At 31.0% G+C, this 20,852-nt stretch overlaps 1 protein-coding gene across 3 annotated transcripts; it reads right to left on the reverse strand.

Annotated features, from left to right (window-relative positions):
- Nucleotides 1-1,234: 1,234 nt before the first annotated feature.
- Nucleotides 1,235-14,340, reverse strand: LOC105768419 (GDSL esterase/lipase At1g28610). 3 transcript variants are annotated; one of them, XM_052630566.1, is made up of 5 exons: nucleotides 13,994-14,339; nucleotides 3,474-3,698; nucleotides 3,246-3,394; nucleotides 2,009-2,285; nucleotides 1,235-1,581 (listed from the first exon to the last, which is right to left on the reverse strand). In XM_052630566.1, exons 1-5 carry the CDS (start codon nucleotides 14,265-14,267, stop codon nucleotides 1,307-1,309), a joined length of 1,200 nt encoding a protein of 399 aa, XP_052486526.1. In that variant the 5' UTR covers nucleotides 14,268-14,339; the 3' UTR covers nucleotides 1,235-1,306. The 3 variants fall into 3 exon arrangements, with proteins under 3 accessions (XP_052486526.1, XP_052486525.1, XP_012443785.1); XM_052630565.1 differs by lacking the exon at nucleotides 13,994-14,339 and adding an exon at nucleotides 4,205-4,562; XM_012588331.2 differs by lacking the exons at nucleotides 1,235-1,581; nucleotides 2,009-2,285; nucleotides 3,246-3,394; nucleotides 3,474-3,698 and adding exons at nucleotides 11,794-12,164; nucleotides 12,609-12,885; nucleotides 13,417-13,565; nucleotides 13,646-13,870 and having other exon boundaries at nucleotides 13,994-14,340.
- Nucleotides 14,341-20,852: the final 6,512 nt, after the last annotated feature.

Here is a 20,852-nt window from a genome sequence, read left to right on the forward strand (position 1 = left end):
GAAGCTTTTAAATTTGGTATAATAACAAGTTCAATCTTAAAAATTTATACATTGTGTCAATTGTCTTGATTCCAAAAAATAATCCTCAACATTTACACATTGTGTAATTTGATCTTTTCTTTTTAATTTTACTTTTATTTGTGACATTAAGGGTTAATTTTTAAAAATAAGAAAAGATGAAAATGATTATTATAGATTTTTGGGTGTTTCTATTTTTGGTATATTTCCGATCAAATTTAATTGATAGATTTTTTAAAACTTTTAGTTAAAAGGGTCATAAAGAAAAGCAAATATGACCTCTCCCAAATTACTCAATGTGTAAATAGTGAAGGTTAAATTTTTAAAATCAAGATTAAATTTACACAATATATAATTGTTGATGGTTAAAGTTGCTATTACGAAAATTTTAAAAGTTGTCATGTCATCTTCACCCATACAACTGCTAGTAACCAAAAAGAAAAAAATCAAATAATTAAGATATCATTTTGCAACTTTTCATAGTTAAGAGACCAAAAATACTCACCAATACCATAAATATAGTTTACTCAAAAGAAAATTTAAGGTTGTTTAAAGCTTAGATACCTATATAATTCGAAAGCTGGCACAGAAGGTATTAACAAATGGTAAAAGCAAACTAAGTAATCATGTAAATTAGAGGGAAAATATCAATTTTATGTGACTACGACATGGAATGCTTAAAAGTATATGCATGTTTCTGTTTGATCATTGAACTCTTCAAAAGTTTTTGTTTAAGTTATTGGGCTATTAAAATCGATGTTATATAGCTTTCTTTGTTCATGCTACCTGCATGCAAACAACTTTGGACGTAAAAAATCTGTGAACTAAAATTTAAATAACATTTTTTTTATCTACAATATTAACTATCAAATCGACTTGGATCTAAGTTATGTTCTTCTACTCATCAATGGATATTGATCCATTGTATCGATCGCTGAATCATCGCTTGGACCTTGCTGGTGGAACTTTTTAAAAAAATTAACAGCTCAGTGACTTAAATAAAAACTTTTGAATAGTTCAATGACTTAAATGAAAACTTTTGAATAGTTCAATGATTGAATTGTAACTTTTTTCCCTTAAGTGACCAAAATAAAAACTTACACATACTTTAGTGACTAATGGTGTAGTTTACCTTAATAAAGAAAATATATATATATATATATATTCTTTTAAAAATAGAAAATATAGTGCTTAATATAAAATGCTATGATTTTATAAACTTAATTGAGTTTATTGAGTTAGGCTTGAGTGAATTAATTCGACAAACAATTTATATTCTAATTACAGTTTAGACCCCAAACATTGGATATAAAATTCTCAATTTGTTTACGGTAGATGAGGGACACAAGCTCCCTAAACTAGGAATGGTGCTCATCAATTCTTCAAATACAGTATGGGCAAGCCATTTGTTGACAGCTTCTGTATAATGAATCCCATCCCAGCTAATATACGAAGAAGGGTCATTGCAGCATTGTTTTAATTGCGGATAACCACAAAATATCAACGGATCGTAATTATAAAGACCTCCAATTCCACAACATGCCTTCAAAGTTTCTTTAAATCCTGAAATCATTCGAGGAAATTCCATGTAAAGAAGCAAAATTTTGATGACAAATTAAGTTTGGGTACACCTGAACTTGGCTTCTATGTTCAAATTGATACCTAAGGTCCTTTTTTTTTTGGTCCAGCTAGGTTCTGGAACTTGGTTTTAAAGTTCAATTTGGTAGGTAAAGTTTATTTTGGTCCAAGTAGGTACCTAAACTTGCCTTCTTGGTTCAAATTAGTACTTATGTAAAGGGCTTATTTGAACCAGTTTGACTTGTGAAACTAAGTTCAGGTACTAATTTCAACCAAAACGCCAAGTTTAACTAGCTAATTGGACAAAAACAAAAAATCTTAAGTGCTAATTTGAACTTTAAAGCCAAATTCAAGTACCAAAATGTAAATTTAACTATTAAGTTTTCTTGTTTTAAAGGATCTGAAAATGTACCAAATTGTTTTGGAGAATGGTAAAACCGCACTGCAGCTTTGTAATAATCAACATAAATAATGTTGATTTGGGGATGAAGGCTTCGGATATTTTCGAGTTCTTTTCGAAGTAATTCATTGTGATGTTGAGAGAATCGGTTCAACCATGTTAGACAACCAGTTAAGGGATCATATTGATCCCTTTCTGAACCATGAAATTTTGTCAACAAAGATGGGGAGCATCCAATGGGAAAGTTCCCGGGGACCAAAAATGTCATTGCCCCTAACTCGATCAACTCCTGCATATATAACAAATGTTAATAACTTGAAGGTAAAAACACCTTTTTAGTTTCTCTCAATTTTAATATTGAGCAAATTGGTCATTCTAAAACAAATCGGAGTAATTTAATCAATGTCCATTTTAAAAGTGAGCAACTAATGACAGTTAATTGTGGCATTAATATCTTACGTCAATTGTAAATAATTTTGGTTGATATAATAACAAATTTATATTCTGCGTAAATGTTGATGAAATATGTAAATTTTGCAGATTAAGTTTGTTAAATCAAGATCAAATTGATAGAATGTATAAAAGTTGTGGACTAAATTTTAAATTAGAATAAAACTGACATAATATGTAAATGTTGAGATGAAATTGATAAAATGTTTAAACTTAGAAGGCTAAATTTGATATGTTACCAATAAAAATATGTATAATTGATGAAATATGTAAATTTTACAGACTAAATTTGTTAAATCAAGATCAAATTGATAGAATGTATAAAAGTTGTGGACTAAATTTTAAATTAGAATAAAATTGACATAATATGTAAATGTTGAGATGAAATTGACAAAATGTTTAAACTTAGAGGGCTAAATTTGATATTTTACCAATAAAAATATGTATAATTGATGAAATATGTAAATTTTACAGACTAAATTTGTTAAATCAAGATCAAATTGATAGAATGTATAAAAGTTGTGGACTAAATTTTAAATTAGAATAAAATTGACATAATATGTAAATGTTGAGATGAAATTGACAAAATGTTTAAACTTAGAGGGCTAAATTTGATATGTTACCAATAAAAATATGTATAATTGATGAAAAATATTAACAGATTAATTATTGCTCACTTTAACAGGATTAAATTGTTGTAATTTTTTGAAGGGACTAATTTTCTCAATATCGAAATTGAAAGGGACCAAAGATGTCATTTACCTAATTTAAAACAAGGACAGCATCCATCAATTCTTACATTGATTGATGACGATATGATATCAACAACAAGAGGGACAAGTTGTCGGATATTCTCAATGTTTTTCCCTTGCATGAATGCATGATTGTAGTCATTTCCTCCAATCTCTCCCATCACAATCAAGGAGTTCCTTAGGAGCTCTTTGCAATCTGTAGATCATAGCTTATTATTAGCATTTGAAATAAATAAATAAATAACATGGTAGGGCTTTGAAACATTAAAGCTTACTTGAAGAAGATGAGCAAAGAGATGGCAATAAATGTTTGAAGGAATTCACTTCAACTCCCAAAGAAATGTTGGTGGAGACACTATGGATTCCTTGTTCAGCAAGAAACGACGAATTCAGTGCAGTAGCACTCGCTACTGCAAAATTCGCCCCCTTTTGAAATTTCTCCCATTTTCCACTTTTAGATCCATAAAATGGTGGTAAAAAGGAAAATCCCAAAGCTTCAGCTGCAAAATCATGTCCAATTGGAACCACATAAGCATATATTATGATAGATAACAGGTACAGAACCAGGATAAAACATCAGGGTGCCAAGCATGGCAATCGGTACGTTTTGATACCAAATTGGTTTGTTCAAAATTTTAATCTATTTCGGTCAATTTTAATTAATACTGATTTATACCAACGTGTATTAACCTAAGAAGAAGAAGAAAGAAGAAGAAGATGCTTAATTTACTTAATTTTAAAATTCACAAGGACTACGATAGATTTTTAAAAAAATGAAATCATGGCTCAAATTCTCTAGTTAAAAATTTGTAAGAACCTAAGAAAGGTTTGGGGACCAATGTCCTCCCACCCACCAATTAGTTTGGACCCTTATTGATAATCAGATCGCTATGATTGTATTATGTGTTAATTATATCCTAGTGTGAATATAGCATGGAAATTAAACAGGATTACTTCAAGAAATAAGAAGATTTAGACCAACGAAGAAAAACATTGGATTACATACCGATGAAATCTATAACCAAGCGGCCATCGCAGAATCGACCGGTGGGATGGTGAAAGAAGGTGCGGCCATAGGGAAGAAAAGCAGAATGAGGAGGGTTGGTGGAATCTGAAAGTGAAATCTCTAGTAAGTTGCCTGTATCAGTTAATGAATCACCGAAGCTGAAAATCGATGTGAAACATCCATTTACTTGTGAATTAATAATGCTGCTTATTGTTACAACGAGAAACATAAGGAAGTGTTGTTTCAACGAAGAACATGATGAAGAAGTAGCCATTGAAACATTTCAAGGAAGCAAAAATATTAGAAATTGCACCATGGATATTTATATTACCGCTTTCTCACCAACAAATTTCAAGTGAAGTATAGACTTTGGGAATATAGTATCTTTTTCAGTATATATTTAAATTCATTTCAAATTTATACTATACTTAAAATGACTAATTAAATTAGTATTATGAATCAACCTGACCCTAATTTAATTGTGAAATTACTAAAATATCTTTACTCTAAAGGGTAATTAATATATATATGGGTGTGTGATTACAGAAGTTGTATGTATGTATGTATAAAACCGGAAGTTGTTTTGTTTTCAATGATTTATCATTTCCAAATGATAGGAATGGACGAAACTAGAATAATTTTTAGAGGACCGAATGAAATTTTAATTTTTATAGTTTATATTTTTATAATTTTTAAAAGATTAAATTTTGTTTTTATAATTTTAAGGAGACTTTTCTCTGTAGAGTATGTACTTACGTATGTATGTAAGATGAGCAATTGCTTTCTGTATATGAATATCAGTGAGAAAATTAATTAGATGCAAAGTAGCTTTCTATATATATATATATATAGTTAGCTGCAAAGTGGCTTTCAATTATTTAAAACATTATCTTTAAGCAACTATATATATCTTAAATAATAATAATAAAACAGAGGAATTATATCATATATTTTTATTAAATTAATAATTAATTTTAATATTTTATATTTTATTCTGTTAAGTAATAGTCCATGTTAGATATGTTTTAGGGACTATGTGTTCAAGTCAAAAATCTATAGATATTTAAGAGGTTTTGAACAAAATACTAAATTTAAAAATAAATTTAAATAAAAAATTAGACTTATAAAAAATATGAGTCGTAATTGAACTCTAACCGTCAAGTTCTAAGCCTAGTCAAGCTAGACTCATATTCTAATTTTTATAATATGTTATTTTTATATATTTTATATATGATGTAATTTATGTCATATAAAAATAAAATATATTCACTTTATTATAAATATTAAAAAAGAGTAAAGCATAAAACGATCATTTAATTATTTAATTTATTTTATTTCGATCACTTAACTATTAATTTTTCGATTTAATCACGTAATTTTTAAAATTAAATAAAATTAAAAATTAATTTATTTAACCCTCCAAATTTTTTTAAACCTTCAAATAAACATGTTTATCATTTTTCTTTTTACCTACCATGACATGACATGACATTTCAAAACCAACAATGAGTACAATTTCATAAAGATATCATAATAGCCTACTTTCTTTGTCTTCTTTCTCTTGGGAATTTTCTCACTCACTTTCACTTCACTCTCATAATTTCTTTCCCCAAACCCTAAACTTGTAACACAAACCCCACCAGCAACAGACAATGCCAAGGGAATTGTTTGTAATTATGGTAATTCTTACTAGTTTGGTACCAGGGCTTGTACAAATTTTGAATAAAGTATTCGAAGCACCTTATATCTGACTCAGACGTTATGAGCAAATTTTGAGAAATTACATGCACTCGGTTTAAAGCCAGAAATTAAAATTCGGAAATGAAACATAAAACAAAAATTGATAATGATATTTCCAATTTTTAGAGAAAAACACCATATTAAATTTATTCATTTTAATTGCAGAAAACACTTATAAGATCACTTAGTTTTGCAGTGGAAATCTTAAGCTAAACAGAGTTTTGAAAATTGTAGTTTGACTTTGAAACTCAACGTATTGCAGTTTGAAATAAAATATTCTAAATACGATAAAGTAGTTCAAAACGAAAAATAAAATCCAAAACCGTTAACATAAAAGTCCAATTGAAACAATCAGATGCACATAAATTAACAAATACATTTCAGATGCATGATTAGATTCAGAATCGAATGTATTATCATAATTAGATCCTACCCCCATCCGCTACAAACCATATCCGTCCATCCCTACACACCAAATAGGTATCAAATACCTATCCAACCCTACACACCAATAAGTGAGCGTATGTCACTTTTTAGAAATTATGTAGTAAAGCTACCAGATAATAATACACGGTAACCCACCAAATTTAGAAATATGTGATCAAGCTACTAGATAAGGCAGATTGTTAAACTACAACACTTCCTTCATAAAACATATTTCGACCCCAATGCACATGCAATACTAATCAAATAACAAATGTGTGTATGACATAAATGCTATACACATCAGATTTTAAATCGCTTTGGTAGAATTCACATCATGATATTATATATGACATACATGCTATACATATCATGCTTTTAGAAATCGCATTTAACAGAAATAGAATATCAAATCCCATGTTTTACAATCTTATTTATACAATATGGACCCTACAAAAGACTAAATTTGAATCGCACATCAAAAACAACCATAGGGTAAATTTTCAGAAAATGGGCCCACACGTCTGTGTGGCCCATAAGGCCTAACACATGCCCATATGGCCCGTACGACCCAAACAGCCCAAATCGTGTGGTCCAAACGGTCGTGTGATGTCGACAATAGTTTTTAGGCATCTCGTTGTTCATTGTTTTTCGAGTTTTCCATTATACACCTGGGTGTTTTTTTATGCGAATCCAAAACCTAGATTTCCAATACGTAAATCGACCTTTCACACAAATTAGCCAACGAAAACTAAAAATTCCTAAATCCTTAATTTGGTTCCAAACATCCACAATCAACCTTAAAACATAAAAATTCGGCCCCCAACAAGGCATAACATCATTTACCCCCAAAGCAATAGTAACCGAACACACTAAATTTACGGGAGGATCGCCAAAAGTCACAAGTTCTTCTCCTATTAGAAAACCATACTATCAATCAACAAAATTCGTATCACACCAAAACATAAGCTGAGTACCAAGAAAACTAAAACTCTAGCCACAGAAAATAACAACACTTACATTGAATTTACTTACGTTCAATTATAACAACACCACGCAATGCTCGTACAAATGATGGAAAAAAAAGAAGAAATAAAAACATGGAAAAAATGAAAATTAAGAAGAGAGAAGAGAGAGAAAAAAACATGAAAAAGAAGAGGGAAAGATGGAGATAGTGGACGTTAGAAAAATGGGAGAATTTTTTGGGAAATTTTGATTATAAAATTATTATTTAAGAAAAATAAATCTGATAAGTTTCTATCTAAACCAATTTTCTAACCACTTAACAGCCTATCAGAATTCAAATTTAGCCCAAACACTACCACATGAGTGGCACACAGAGAATTTAGCAAAAATAATTCATGTTTGCACACGCAATGATTTAAACACAAGACCAAAGGATAAGCTGAAACATTACCATTGAATCAACAGGCTTATTCTGTCATTAGTTGAGCGAAAATAATATTTAAGCCCAAAGTTCAAAGATAGAGGTTTAATAAAAAAAATTAACAAAATTCAAGGGGAAAGGATTTGAACCTGGAACCTCACATACACAAATACAACACTTAACCACTGAACCAGATTAATTCACTTGACTATTTTTAACAATTCAAAAACTAAAATTTTGAGGTGTTACAACTCTCCCTCTTAGAAGAAATTTCGGCCTCGAAAGTTACCTGATTCAAATAGATGTGGGTATTGCTGTTGAATCAAGTCCTCAAGCTCCCAAGTAACTTCCTCTATACCATGATTTCGTCACAGCCTAAGATCTGTATCGGCTCCTCCTCAAAAGTCAAATCCGACCTTACCTCAATTTTTTCAACACACACAATATGAGATGGATCAGACATATACCGCATTAACATAAAGACATGGAACACATCATGTATAAGGTCCAACTCTAGAGGCAACTCTAGCTGATACGCAACCAACCCAACTCATTTCAAAACCTAATAAGGTCCAATGAACCTAGGGCTCAACTTGTCCTTACGTCCAAGCTGAAGGACCTTCTTCCACAGAGATACCTTAAGAAAAACCCGATCTCCCACTATAAACTCTGTCTCTCCTCTTCAGACCCGTATAAGACTTTTGCCTATTAGAAGCTACCTTAAGATAATCCCGAATCAGTCTAATCTAATCATCAATCTCAGAAACTAAATCAGGACTCATAATCCTCCTCACACCCAACTTAGTCCAACACAAAAGGGTGCGACACTTACGAACATAAAGAGCCTTGTAAGGTGTCATTTGAATATTAGACTGAAAGTTGTTATTATAAGTGAACTCAGTCAGTGGTAGAAACTCCTCCCAACTACCACGGAAGTCGATAACACAACTCTATAACATATCCTCCAACACCTGAATCACTCTCCCGGATTGCCCACCAGTCTGTGGATGAAATGCAATACTGAAGTTTAATCGAGTACCTAGAGCCTCATGCAGTTTCTTTCAAAATTAAGATGTAAATTGGGGGTCTCTGATAAGTGATAAAATTAACATATTTTAATCTCATTCTTAATGCATTTTTGGATGATTTTTTTATGCAAACCGGTGAATTTTATGCTCCTAATACTTTAAATTCATGTTTCTATAGTTAAGAGAGCATTTGAGAGCAAAAGAAGCTAAAAACGACTAAAATCAAACAAATAGAGAAGATTTCAAGAGCCACACAGACCAGGAATTCCCACACAAGTTGGCATACGACCATGTGCCAGACCGTGTTGATTTCGTGATTTGCATCTCAAAAATGCAGAAAAATACAATTTTTAAGCTTTCTAGGCATTCTAAAGGCTACAAATACCAAATGGAAGAAAAGAATAGGGGGTGATCAGAGAGTATTGAAGAAAACAACTTGAAGAACACCATTGAAGCCAACTCTAAAGCAGATTTCCATTAAGATTGAAGACCTTCTTTTAATTTCTTTGAAGTTTTTCTGAGTTTATTTATTTCTTGTGGTTATTCTGTCTTAGAGATGTTTTTATTTATAATTATGAACTAATTCTCTAGATACCTAGGGGAGATGAGCCCTATGATAAATTCTGCCATTTGATTTCTATTTTAAGCGATAAATACTTGAATCTTGTTCTCAGGTTATGTGTGCTTATCTTTTGTTTTAATATTTTTGGGATATTAATTCATGTTTAATATGCTTAAATAAGAGAAGGAAAAGTCTTTATTTAAGAGTAGATCTAGCATAATTGAGTGGGAGTTGCATGCAATCCTAGAAATAGGACAACATAAATCTATCGGATTAGAGTCAAATCTAATAGGGGAATTCATAGATCGAGTTAATGCGATAATAGAGGTTTTAATTAGAAAAAATTTTCAATTAATCAACCTAGAGTCAACTGCTCTTAGTCTTGAAAGGGATATTACCATAATTTTGGGATTTCTACAGATTAAGATGCCAAGTGAATAAATCATTTAATTCAGATTCATAATGATAGATGAAGTCTAGATGGATTCTTTCTTGGGTATTGTTTAGCTTCTTAGTTATTATTCAATTATTTTTCCCGATTTATTCTCTGTTGAGTTCTTTAGTTAATTAATTAAATAGATTTTAGTTTAAACCAATCACTCCAATTTGCCGGTTAAATAATAGGAAAATGGTAATTACTAGTACTTTTAGTCCTCATGGATACGATATCTTTACTCACCGTAGCTATACTATTTACCGATACGTGCTCTTACCTTTATCGTATTTTTAGTTAGTTTCGTGACTATCAATCTCGATCTGAAATAATCGATACTAGAACCTCATGAAGTCTAACAATCTCAGAAATGTATAGCTTCGCTGGCTTCTGTAGAGAATAATCAGTCCTAATCAGAAGGAAATGAGCAAACTTGGTCAACCGATCCACGATGACCCAAATAGAATCCTTCTTAGTGGGTTTCAAGGGTAACCCACTAAGGAAGTTCATAGTTACCAGTTCTCATTTCCACAACGGAATCTTAATGGGTTAAAGCAAACCTGAGGACAGTTTGTGCTCAGCCTTAACTTGATGGCACGTCAAACATCAAGAAACAAAGTCAATTACCTCACTTTTTAACTTGAGCCACAGTACAACTCTCAAAGATCTCAATACATCTTATTTCCGCCAGGATGCATAGTATAAGGGCTACTATGTACTTCCCGCAAAATAAACTGCCTCAACTCAGTATCATTAGGCACACAAATCTGACCTCTGAAACACAGAATACCCTTACTATTCAACCCAAAATTAGAAGTCCTACCCTCCTCAACTTGCTGAAGCCAAAGAACCAAAGAATCATTCAATATTTGCTTATCCTGAATTTGATCAATCCAAGTCGGCTTAACTTGCAACTCGGCTAACAAACTATCATCCTCAAACAGACTTAGCCTTACTAAGATGATACTCAATGACACTATCATAGTCCTTAAGTAACTCAATTCATCTACGTTGCCTAAGATTCAACTCCTTTTGAGTAAGGAGGTACTTGAGGCTCTTGTGGTTAGTTTAGATGATACAACTCTCACCATACAAATAGTGCCGACACACATAATTTAGCAAAAATAGTTCATGTTTGCACATGCAAGGATTCAAACACAAGACCAAAGGGTAAACTAAAACCTTACCACTAAACCAACAAACTCATTCTATCATTAATTGAGTGAAAATAATATTAAAATAGTGAAAAAAAGGTTGGAGAATTAAAATGACTTTTTTACAAGGTTTGAGGACTAAATAAGTTATTCGCCTTAAATAAAAATCATATATTAAAATTTGATATGAATAATGATAAATTTAGATCATAACAATTACTCAATTTGTCATTTTAACTCTTATTCTTTTTTAGGTCATTTTGACCTCAATCTTTAAATTTTAATCAAATTACTTTTTTAACAAAAAACTAACGAACTATTAAAATTTTATTGGCATTGATGTGACCACTAGCGTGCAATCCATGTATAATTCATAAAATTTCAAAAAAATATTTAAAAATAAAAATTTTAAAAGGGCTCGTAAAAATTTTAGAATATTTATCCATGTTAGCGAGTGAAGTATACGTAAAATGCCACACGAGCTATCACGTCAATACCATTAAAATTTTAATAGTTCAATCATATTTCGTAAAAAAACAAACAAACAGTTTAACTAAAATTTAAAAGTTGAGGACCAAAATGATAAAATAAATAAACGTTAGTAGTTAAAATTATATTTATACTAATTTAATATAATAGCCTTTAATAAATTTAAATATGAGTGAATTAAAATAAAATTTAAAATTTAAGTAGGATTAAATTTGAATAATTATATATAATGTTTAAAGTCGATACTATAAGCTTTAAAACTTAAGTAGGATTAAATTTAAAAGCTTTGAACAAGTTGATGTACTTCCTTAATATCCGATCATGACTTCTAAGTCAGGTTTAGAGTGTTACATTAATGAAAACTTTTAAATAGTTTAATGATCGAATTGTAACTTTTTTAGTTAATTGAGTTTATTGAGTTAAGCTTGAGTGAATTAATTCGACAAACAATTTATATACTTATTACAGTTTAGACCCCAAACATTGGATATAGAATTCTCAGTTTGTTTACGGTAGATAAGGGACACAAGCTCCCTAATCTAGGAATGGTGTTCATCAATTCTTCAAATACAGTATGGGCAAGCCATTTGTTGACAACTTCTGTAAAATGAATCCCATCCCAGCTAATATACGAAGAAGGGTCGTTGCAGCATTGTTTTAATGGCGGATAACCACAATATATCAAAGGATCGTAATTATAGAGACCTCCAATTCCACAACATGCCTTCAAAGTTTCTTTAAATCCTGAAACCATTCGAGGAAATTCCATGTAAAGAAGCAAAATTTTGATGACAAATTAAGTTTGGGTAAATATACATTTTGACACTTGAACTTGGCTTCAATGTTCAAATTGATACCTAGGGTTTTTTTTTTTTTGGTCCAGTTACGTTCTTGAACTTAGCTTTAAGGTTCAATTTGGTAGCTAAAGTTTATTTTGGCCCAACTAGGTACCTAAACTTGGCTTCTTGGTTCAAATTAGTACTTATGTAAATGGCTTATTTGAACCAATTTGAATTATGAAGCCAAGTTCAGTTACTAATTTAATTTCAACCAAAAAGTCAACTTTAGGTAGTTAATTGGACCAAAAACAAATCTTAGGTGTCAATCTGAACTTTGAAGCCAAATTCAGGTACCAAAATGTATATTTAGCTATTAAGTTTTCTTGTTTTGAAGGATCTGAAAATGTACCATAGTTTTTCGGAGACTGGTAAAACGGTGTTGAAGCTTTGTAATAATCAACATATATAATGTTGATTTGGGGATGAAGGTTTCGGATATTTTCGAGTTCTTTTCGAAGTAATTCATTGTGGTGTTGAGAGAATTGGTTCAACCATGTTAGACAACCAGTTAAGGGATCATATTGATCCTTTTCTGAACCATGAAAACTTGTCAGCAAAGATGGGGAGCATCCAATAGGAAAGTTTCCGGGGACCAAAAATGTCACTGCCCCTAACTCGATCAACTCCTGCAAGTATACCAAATGTTAATAATTTTCAGGTTAAAATACCTTTTTCCTTCCCTCTCAATTTTGATAACTAATTACAGTTAATCATGACGCTAATATATTACATCAATTGTATATAATTTTGATTTATATAATAACAAATTTAACTCTAGTTGTTTACATATTTTGCGTAAATGTTTATAGAATATGTAAATATTACAAACTAAATTTGTTAAATCAAGATCGATTCACGAATATGTGAAAGTTGTGGTCTAAATTTGTTAAATCGGTATAAAATTGACATAATATGTAAATCTTAAGATGAAATTGACAAAATGTGTAAACTTGGAGGACTAAATTTGATATGTTACCAATAAAAATATGTATAATTGATGAAAAATATTAACATTATGATTAATTGTTGCTCACTTTCAAAATTGAAAAGATTAAATTGTCCTTAGAGGGATCAATTTTCTCAATATCGAAATTAAAAGGGACCAAAGATGATATTTTACCTAGTTTAAAACAAAGACAGCATCCATCAGTTCTTACCTTGATTGATAAAGATATGATATCAACAACAAGAGGGACAAGTCGTCGGATATTCTCAATGTTTTTCCCTTGCTTGAATGCATGATTGTAATCATTTCCTCCAACCTCTCCCATCACAATCAAGGACTTCCTTAGGAGCTTTTTGCAATCTGTAGACCATAGCTTATTATTAGCATTTGAAACAAAAAAAAAAAAAAACATGGTAGGGTTTTGAAACACTAAAGCTTACTTGAAGAAGATGAGCAAAGAGATGGCAATAAATGTTTGAAGGAATTCACTTCAACTCCCAAAGAAATGTTGGTTGAGACACTGTGGATTCCTTGTTCAGCAAGAAACGACGAATTCAGTGCAGTAGCACCCGCCACTGCAAAATTCGCTCCCTGTCGGAATTTCTCCCATTTTCCACTTTTAGATCCATAAAATGGTGGTAAAAAGGAAAATCCCAAAGCTTCAGCTGCAAAACACGTCCAATTGGAACCACATAAGCATATATTACGGTAGATGACAGGTAGAGAACCAGGATAAAACATCAGGGTGCCAAGCATGGCAATCGGTGGAAAAACATTAGATTACATACCGAGGAAATCTATAACCAAGCGGCCATCGCAGAATCGGCCGGTGGGACGGTGAAAGAAGGTGCAGCCATAGGGAAGAAAAGCAGAATGAGGAGGTTTGGTGGATTCTGAAATTGAAAGCTCAAGTAAATTGCCTGTATCAGTTAATGAATCACCAAAGCTGAAAATCGATGTGAAACATCCATTTACTGGTGAATTAATAATGCTGCTTATTATTACAATGAGAAACACAAGGAAGTGTTGTTTCAACGAGGAACATGATGAAGAAGTAGCCATTGAAGCATATCTATATTCAAGGAAGCAAAAATAAATAAATTTATATTACCACTTTCTCACCAACAAATTAACATACATACATACATACAAGTATAGACTTTATCCAAACCTTTTATCTTTTTCAATATATATATAAATTCATTTTAAATTTATACTATATTTAAAATGACTGTTTCAGTTAGTATCATGAGTTAACCTGACACCTGCTATAAAATTTTTAAACAAAACAACTGAAATACATTTTTTGGGAATCAAACACTAGACCAACATCGTGGGCATGATAAATTTTAGTAAATATTAACATTCCACATCCATTTTTTTTTTTTTTATCTTTCATGTTCATTTTACTATCCATATTCAAAGTTTATTACTATTTCTCTCAACAATTTTACCTCCAAGATTTGATGTTACATTTTATGTGTATCTTTGAGTCCTAATATTATTATATGTTAATAGATGACTCTGCAATAGATATAAGATTACAGAAGTTGTATGTAGAGTATGTATGTATGTATGTATGTATGTATGTATGTATGTCAGATGAGCAACAGCTTTCTGTAAATGAATACGAGTGAGAAAATTGATTAGATGCAAAGTAGCTTTCTATATAAAGATTTAGTTAGCTGCAAAGTCGCTTTCAATTATTTAAAATATTATCTTTAAGCGACTATATATATCTTAAATAATAATAATTACAGAGGAACTATAGCATATATTTTATTAAATTAATAATCAATCTTAATCATTTTATATTTTATTGTATAACTAATAGTCCATATTAGATATGTTTTAGGGTTAGACTATCGATTCAAATCAAAAGGCCTATCAGAGATGTTTTGAACAAAAATATTAAGCTCGAAAAATAAATTTAAATAAAAAATTAGACTCATTAAAAAATATGAGTCGAGCTTGAAGTCCAACCGTCAAGACTTGATCTCAGCCAAACTAGACTCATATTTTAATTTTTATACTATGTTATTTTTTTTATATATTTTTATATATTATTATATTTATGTTATATGAAAATAAAAATAAGGTAAAGTACAAGAATAGTCATCCAACTATTTAGTCGGTTCTATTCTTTTATCAAGCTATTAACTTTTTTGATTTAATAATTGTGTCTAACTTTTTAATCCTCTAACTTTATAAAATATCATTTTAGCCCTTCAATTATTTTCAACCTTCTGTAGCATTTCAAATAATTGTGTTTGTTATTTTCCCAAAAGTGGATGTGGGGATAATAGAATGAGGTGAGATTTCAAACTAAGAGGGACCACAATTTTACATCAAAATACACAGTTTGGAGTAAATAGCAAACTTTCTTTGTCTTCTTTCTTCTGCTTTCACTTTTCCTCTCTCTTAATTTCTTTCCCCAAACCCCAAAACTTTTAAAACAATAAAATTCAAACCCAAACCCCACCAGAAACTGCCAATGCTTTGTAACTATAGATCTTTCAAATTTTGACTGAAGTATCCGAAGCCGAACTTGGTATAAAGGCTCATCATGTATTTCAAGCTCTAAATTTTGAGTATAAAAATATGGTAATACAATATGTACAGTTTCATCTCTAATGAAACACCCAAACGTAAACAATTTATATATATATATATATGTAAATATTAAACCCCGTAACAACTTTGGATAAAAACTTCACTTCTGATTCAAATTTAGGAAGAATCGATTGCTACAAGCAAAGCTTGACTGACATGATTCATTATGAATGGAAATTTTGACAGGGAATCAATGTCTCAAATCGTTTTTTGCTGGTTTTTTTGGTTTCTTGATTCAATTCATGGTGACGTGTGGTTTTTTTTCTGTTTTTTTTTTTCTCTATTAACCTCAATAAATTATTTTATGGACCCTCCCTACCACATCATCTATAGACCTTTCCCAATTATTCAATGACATTTTAGCAATCTTATTCATGTCATTAACACAATTTTAGTAATTTTTTACACAAAACCCTGAACCCTAAATCCAAACTTGAACCTTGAATCCCGAGCCCCAAATTTAAAACCCGAACCCTAAACTTTTTCAAGGTTCTTGATTCGGGATTCGGGATTCGGGATTTAGAGTTCAAGGTTCAGTGTAAAAAAGTTAACAAAATTACGTGTCACTAACATAGAAAAAATTACTGAAATGTTATTAAATAAATAAAAAACGACTATAGATGATGTGGTGTGAAGGATCCGTAAAATTATTTCTCCATGTCTAGTGCCACATCAAATATTTAACAGTAGGTTAATTTTTTTCCATGCATTTTGAGATGGATGACAAATATGGTTATTTAAAAGATAAATAAGTTAATCTACCTTAATAAAAATATATATTAATATTTAATATAATAACCTTAAATAAATTTAAATTAATCATATAATTGAATTAAATTTGAATAATTATATATAGTGAGTCTAATCTATTTTGAGTCATGAATATCTCATATCAAAATAAATTATGGTTGATATGTGAATCACGATTGAATATTATTTTTCCAAATTGGTTGGCATTTGGCCGACCATTGAAGATATTGTTGCTCATTTTCCCAACTTGGTTGACATGTGGACCGATTTAATCAAATTGTTGCTCTATTTCCCAACAATTAATCAAATTGTTGCTGAAGCAATTTATTGTTGAACTCAAATATGTTTCATTTTTAGGGTTATTATTAACTTATTGTTATGCATGCTTCTTACTATTTGTGAATTTAATTCTCTACTTTCAATAGTTTTATGTATATTACATTATTTGATTAATATAAAAATTAAATACTGGTTGAAATCGTAAAATTCACTTAATAAGGATCATGATGCATTGAGTTCAAATCTCGCAATTTTTACTATATGTATTGTTATATCCTTTTACCATTGAGACACGTGTCAATATCACAGGTAATGTAGACCCTCTTGTTAAGATGTTGTTTCAAGACCCACCCACCATAGTCAAGGGAGCATCAACCCACCTCCTCTCCCTAGAAAGGTAGAGACACCTGCATTTAGGTGTGAAAACTCACACATTCTCAAGGCGATTGGGGGCTACATAGGTATAACAAATTTATATTTATCGAATGAATAATAGAATAAGCAAGTAGGGGTATCTACAAAAAAATAATGAAACTATTTGATTAAATGCTAAAAATACATATTTCATGCAATTTAATTGGTTAATTTATGAGAATGCACCACTGATTTTTTCATGTTTACATTGAATTTTGTGTAGGGGTGCAATTTGGGGCTAAATAGAAGAAAAAGGAAACAATTGGGCTAGATTGAAGAAAGGAGCAAAGAAGGCGGGGCAAAGCAGAATTTTTTCAAGATGTAATTAGCTGAAAATTTATGTTGACTTAGTGGGAGATTATGTAGGGATTTTTATGTCATGGAATATTTTATTTCCTTGATTTTCTATGGCTAGTGGCTCTTAATTTAGCAAAGCCGCTAGTATAAATAGGGTACTACTTTGTTCATTTAATCATCAAGTGATAAATCAAGCTTTCATCTTTGAATGCAATCTCTTCTTTATTCTCACGAAGCTATTTGTTGTTTTTGGTTTCTTTTTCTTTCAATTTATTAATTTCTAGTTTGTCACCAACTTAAACCATTTACAATTTCTTTTCAAGCGCCTTTTCATTTCGATAGCTAAACCATCCCACTCTAATACACTACCAAAATTCCAACCCGATTCTTAATCACACCACCATTCTTTTTACCCATTTTACCTTATTTAATTTATCCAACTCAATATGCCCCAAACCTTAGTTAACTAAATCCATTTTCAACTTTAGGTGGAGTTAGCCTCGTCAAAATCACTGACTTACCAACAGAGCAATTTAACTCCTAAATTCGATGCTTATTATTTCTACGAATTAAGAGTATGATTTTGTCAACCCATAAAGTCGGATCAACACTAAGTCAAAAAGGCGGTTTGAGTTAGTGTGGTTAGAGCGTCTGATTGAAATTCGAAAGGATTGATTGTCGATTGGTTTTCCATGAACTCATTGGCGTGCCAAGTGGGGATTGTTGTTTGGTTCCATCAAGGGAAGTAGTAATTGGATTTCAATGTCCCAGCAGTTAAGGACATTGGTTGAGCTAGGTTCTTCTAGAGCATAAAGTTTCAAAGTTCTAAATCCGAGCGTTTAGTTGGTTGTTCGATCGGTGAGGTTAGTTATAGGGCGTTCCATAACTAATTTACACAAGGAAGAGTTGGTGTCCAAGGCGTCCTTGGTAGCTATAACTAGCTTATTGGAAAAGAGAAGTTCATCTAATTTCGAGGATCGGTTCAAAGACGAGGAAAAATCCATGCCTAAAGCTGAGCTTAGTTTAATTAATTTTTCTTTAGATTTATTTAATTTTTTTTATTATTTTATTTTTAAATTTTACTTTTCACGCATTTTTTCCCTGTTTATTTCAGGTTCCAGGTTTTCAATTTTATCCTCCCCTAAATTTCTTGGGCACGACAACTACCCAGACACGAATCTGGTCGAGAAACAGAAACAATTTTTAGTAAACCCAGTCTATGAGGGATCGACCCTACTCCCTATACTGCTTAAATTGCAAATTAGGTGAGGTTTATATTGGTGGAATCCAAAACTGATGGGTGTCGATTCCACCAATATGAACCTGCACCTAATTTGCAATTTAAGCAGTATAGGGAGTAGGGTCGATCCTCAAAGACCGGGTTTATCAAAATTGTTTCTTTCTCACTGATTCGTGTCTGGGTAGTTGCCGTGCCCAAGAAATTTGGGGGAGGATAAAATTGAAAACCTGAAACCTGAAATAAACAGGGAAAAAATGCGTGAAAAGTAAAATTTGAAAATAAAATAATAAAAACAGCTTAAATAAACTGAGAAAATTAATTAAACTAAGCTCACTTTAGGCATCTAATTTTTCCTCGCCTTTGAACCAATCCTCAAATTAGATGAACTCCTTTTCCAATAAGCTAGTTATAGCTACCAAGGATGCCTCGGACACCAACTCTTCCTTTTGTAAATTAGTTATGAAACGTCCTATGACTAACCTCATCGATCGAACAACCAACGAAACGTTCGTGATTTAGAACTTTAACAGCTTTGCGTTCTAGAAGAGCCTAGCTCGAACCAATGTCCTCAATCGCGTGGGACATTTAAATCCGGTTACTACTTCCCTTGACGGAACCAAATAGCAATCCCCACTTGGCATGCCAATGTGTTCACAGAAAACCAATCAGACAATCGATCCTTTCGGAATTCCAACTGTACGTCTAACCACACTAACTCAAACGACGTCTTTTTTGAATTAGTGTTGATCTAACTTTGAGAGTTGACAAAATCATACTCTTAATCCGAAGAAATAATATGTACTGGAATTTAGGAGTTAAATTGCTCAGGTTGATAACTCACGGGTTTTGACGAGGCTAACTCTGACCTAAAGCTGAAAATGGATTTAGTTAACTAAGTTTTGAGGCATATTGGAGTTGGATAAATTAAATAAGGTAAAAATGGGTAAAAAGAATGGGTGGCGTGATTAAGTATGGGGAATGTAATTTTGATAGTGTATTAGAGTGGGATGGTTTAGCTACTGGAAATGAAAAGGAAGTTTGAAAAAGAAATTGTAAATGGTTTAAGTTGGTGACAAACTAGAAATTAACAAATTGAAAGAAAAAGAAACCAAAAACAACAAATAGCTTCGTGAAAATGAAGAAGAGATTGCATTCAAAGATGAAAGCTTGATTTATCACTTGATGATTAAATGAACAAAGTATTACCCTATTTATACTAGTGGCTTTGCTAAATTAAGAGCCACTAGCCATAGAAAATCAAGGAAATAAAATATTCCATGATATAAAAATCCCTACATAATCTCCCACTAAGTCAACAAAAATTTTCAGGTAATTACATATTGGAAAAATTCTGCTTTGGCCCACCTTCTTTGCTCCTTTCTTCAATCTAGCCCAATTGTTTCCTTTTTCTTATATTTAGCCCCAAATTGCACCCCTGCACAAAATTCAATGTAAACATGGAAAAATCAGTGGTGCATTCTCATAAATTGACCAATTAAATTACATGAAATATGTATTTTTAGCATTTAATTTCTATTTTTTTAAAAATCAAATAATTTCAAAAGGTTTATAAGAACTTTTAGAAAATTTATCTATATGTAAATGTCACGTGAGTCGTCACATCAATACCATTAAAATTTAAATAGTTCAATCAATTTTTCCATAAAAAGTAAGTAATTTGATTAAATTTTAAAAATTGAGGGCCAAAATAACCCAAAAAGAATAAAGGTCAAAATAACAAAATAAATAAACATTAAGAACTAAATGCTAATTTTATATCATAGCCTTAAATAAGTTTAAATTAGTCATTTATAACTATGAGGAAATTAAAACTTATATTTTATGTAGGATTAAATTTGAATAATTATATATATTGGATCATAAATATATCTTATCGAAATAGATTACGGTTGACAAGTAGACCTTGATTGAATATTTAATCAAATTGTTGCTCTCTTTTTTCAACAATTTAATCAAATTGTCCCATCATGGCTTACAAGAATAATTTCAAGTCTAACTTCACAATATTGGTTAAAGAATTAGGATGGGTTTGG

Source organism: Gossypium raimondii, chromosome 5 (genome assembly GCF_025698545.1).
Source record: "Gossypium raimondii isolate GPD5lz chromosome 5, ASM2569854v1, whole genome shotgun sequence".
Taxonomy (NCBI): Eukaryota; Viridiplantae; Streptophyta; class Magnoliopsida; order Malvales; family Malvaceae; genus Gossypium; species Gossypium raimondii.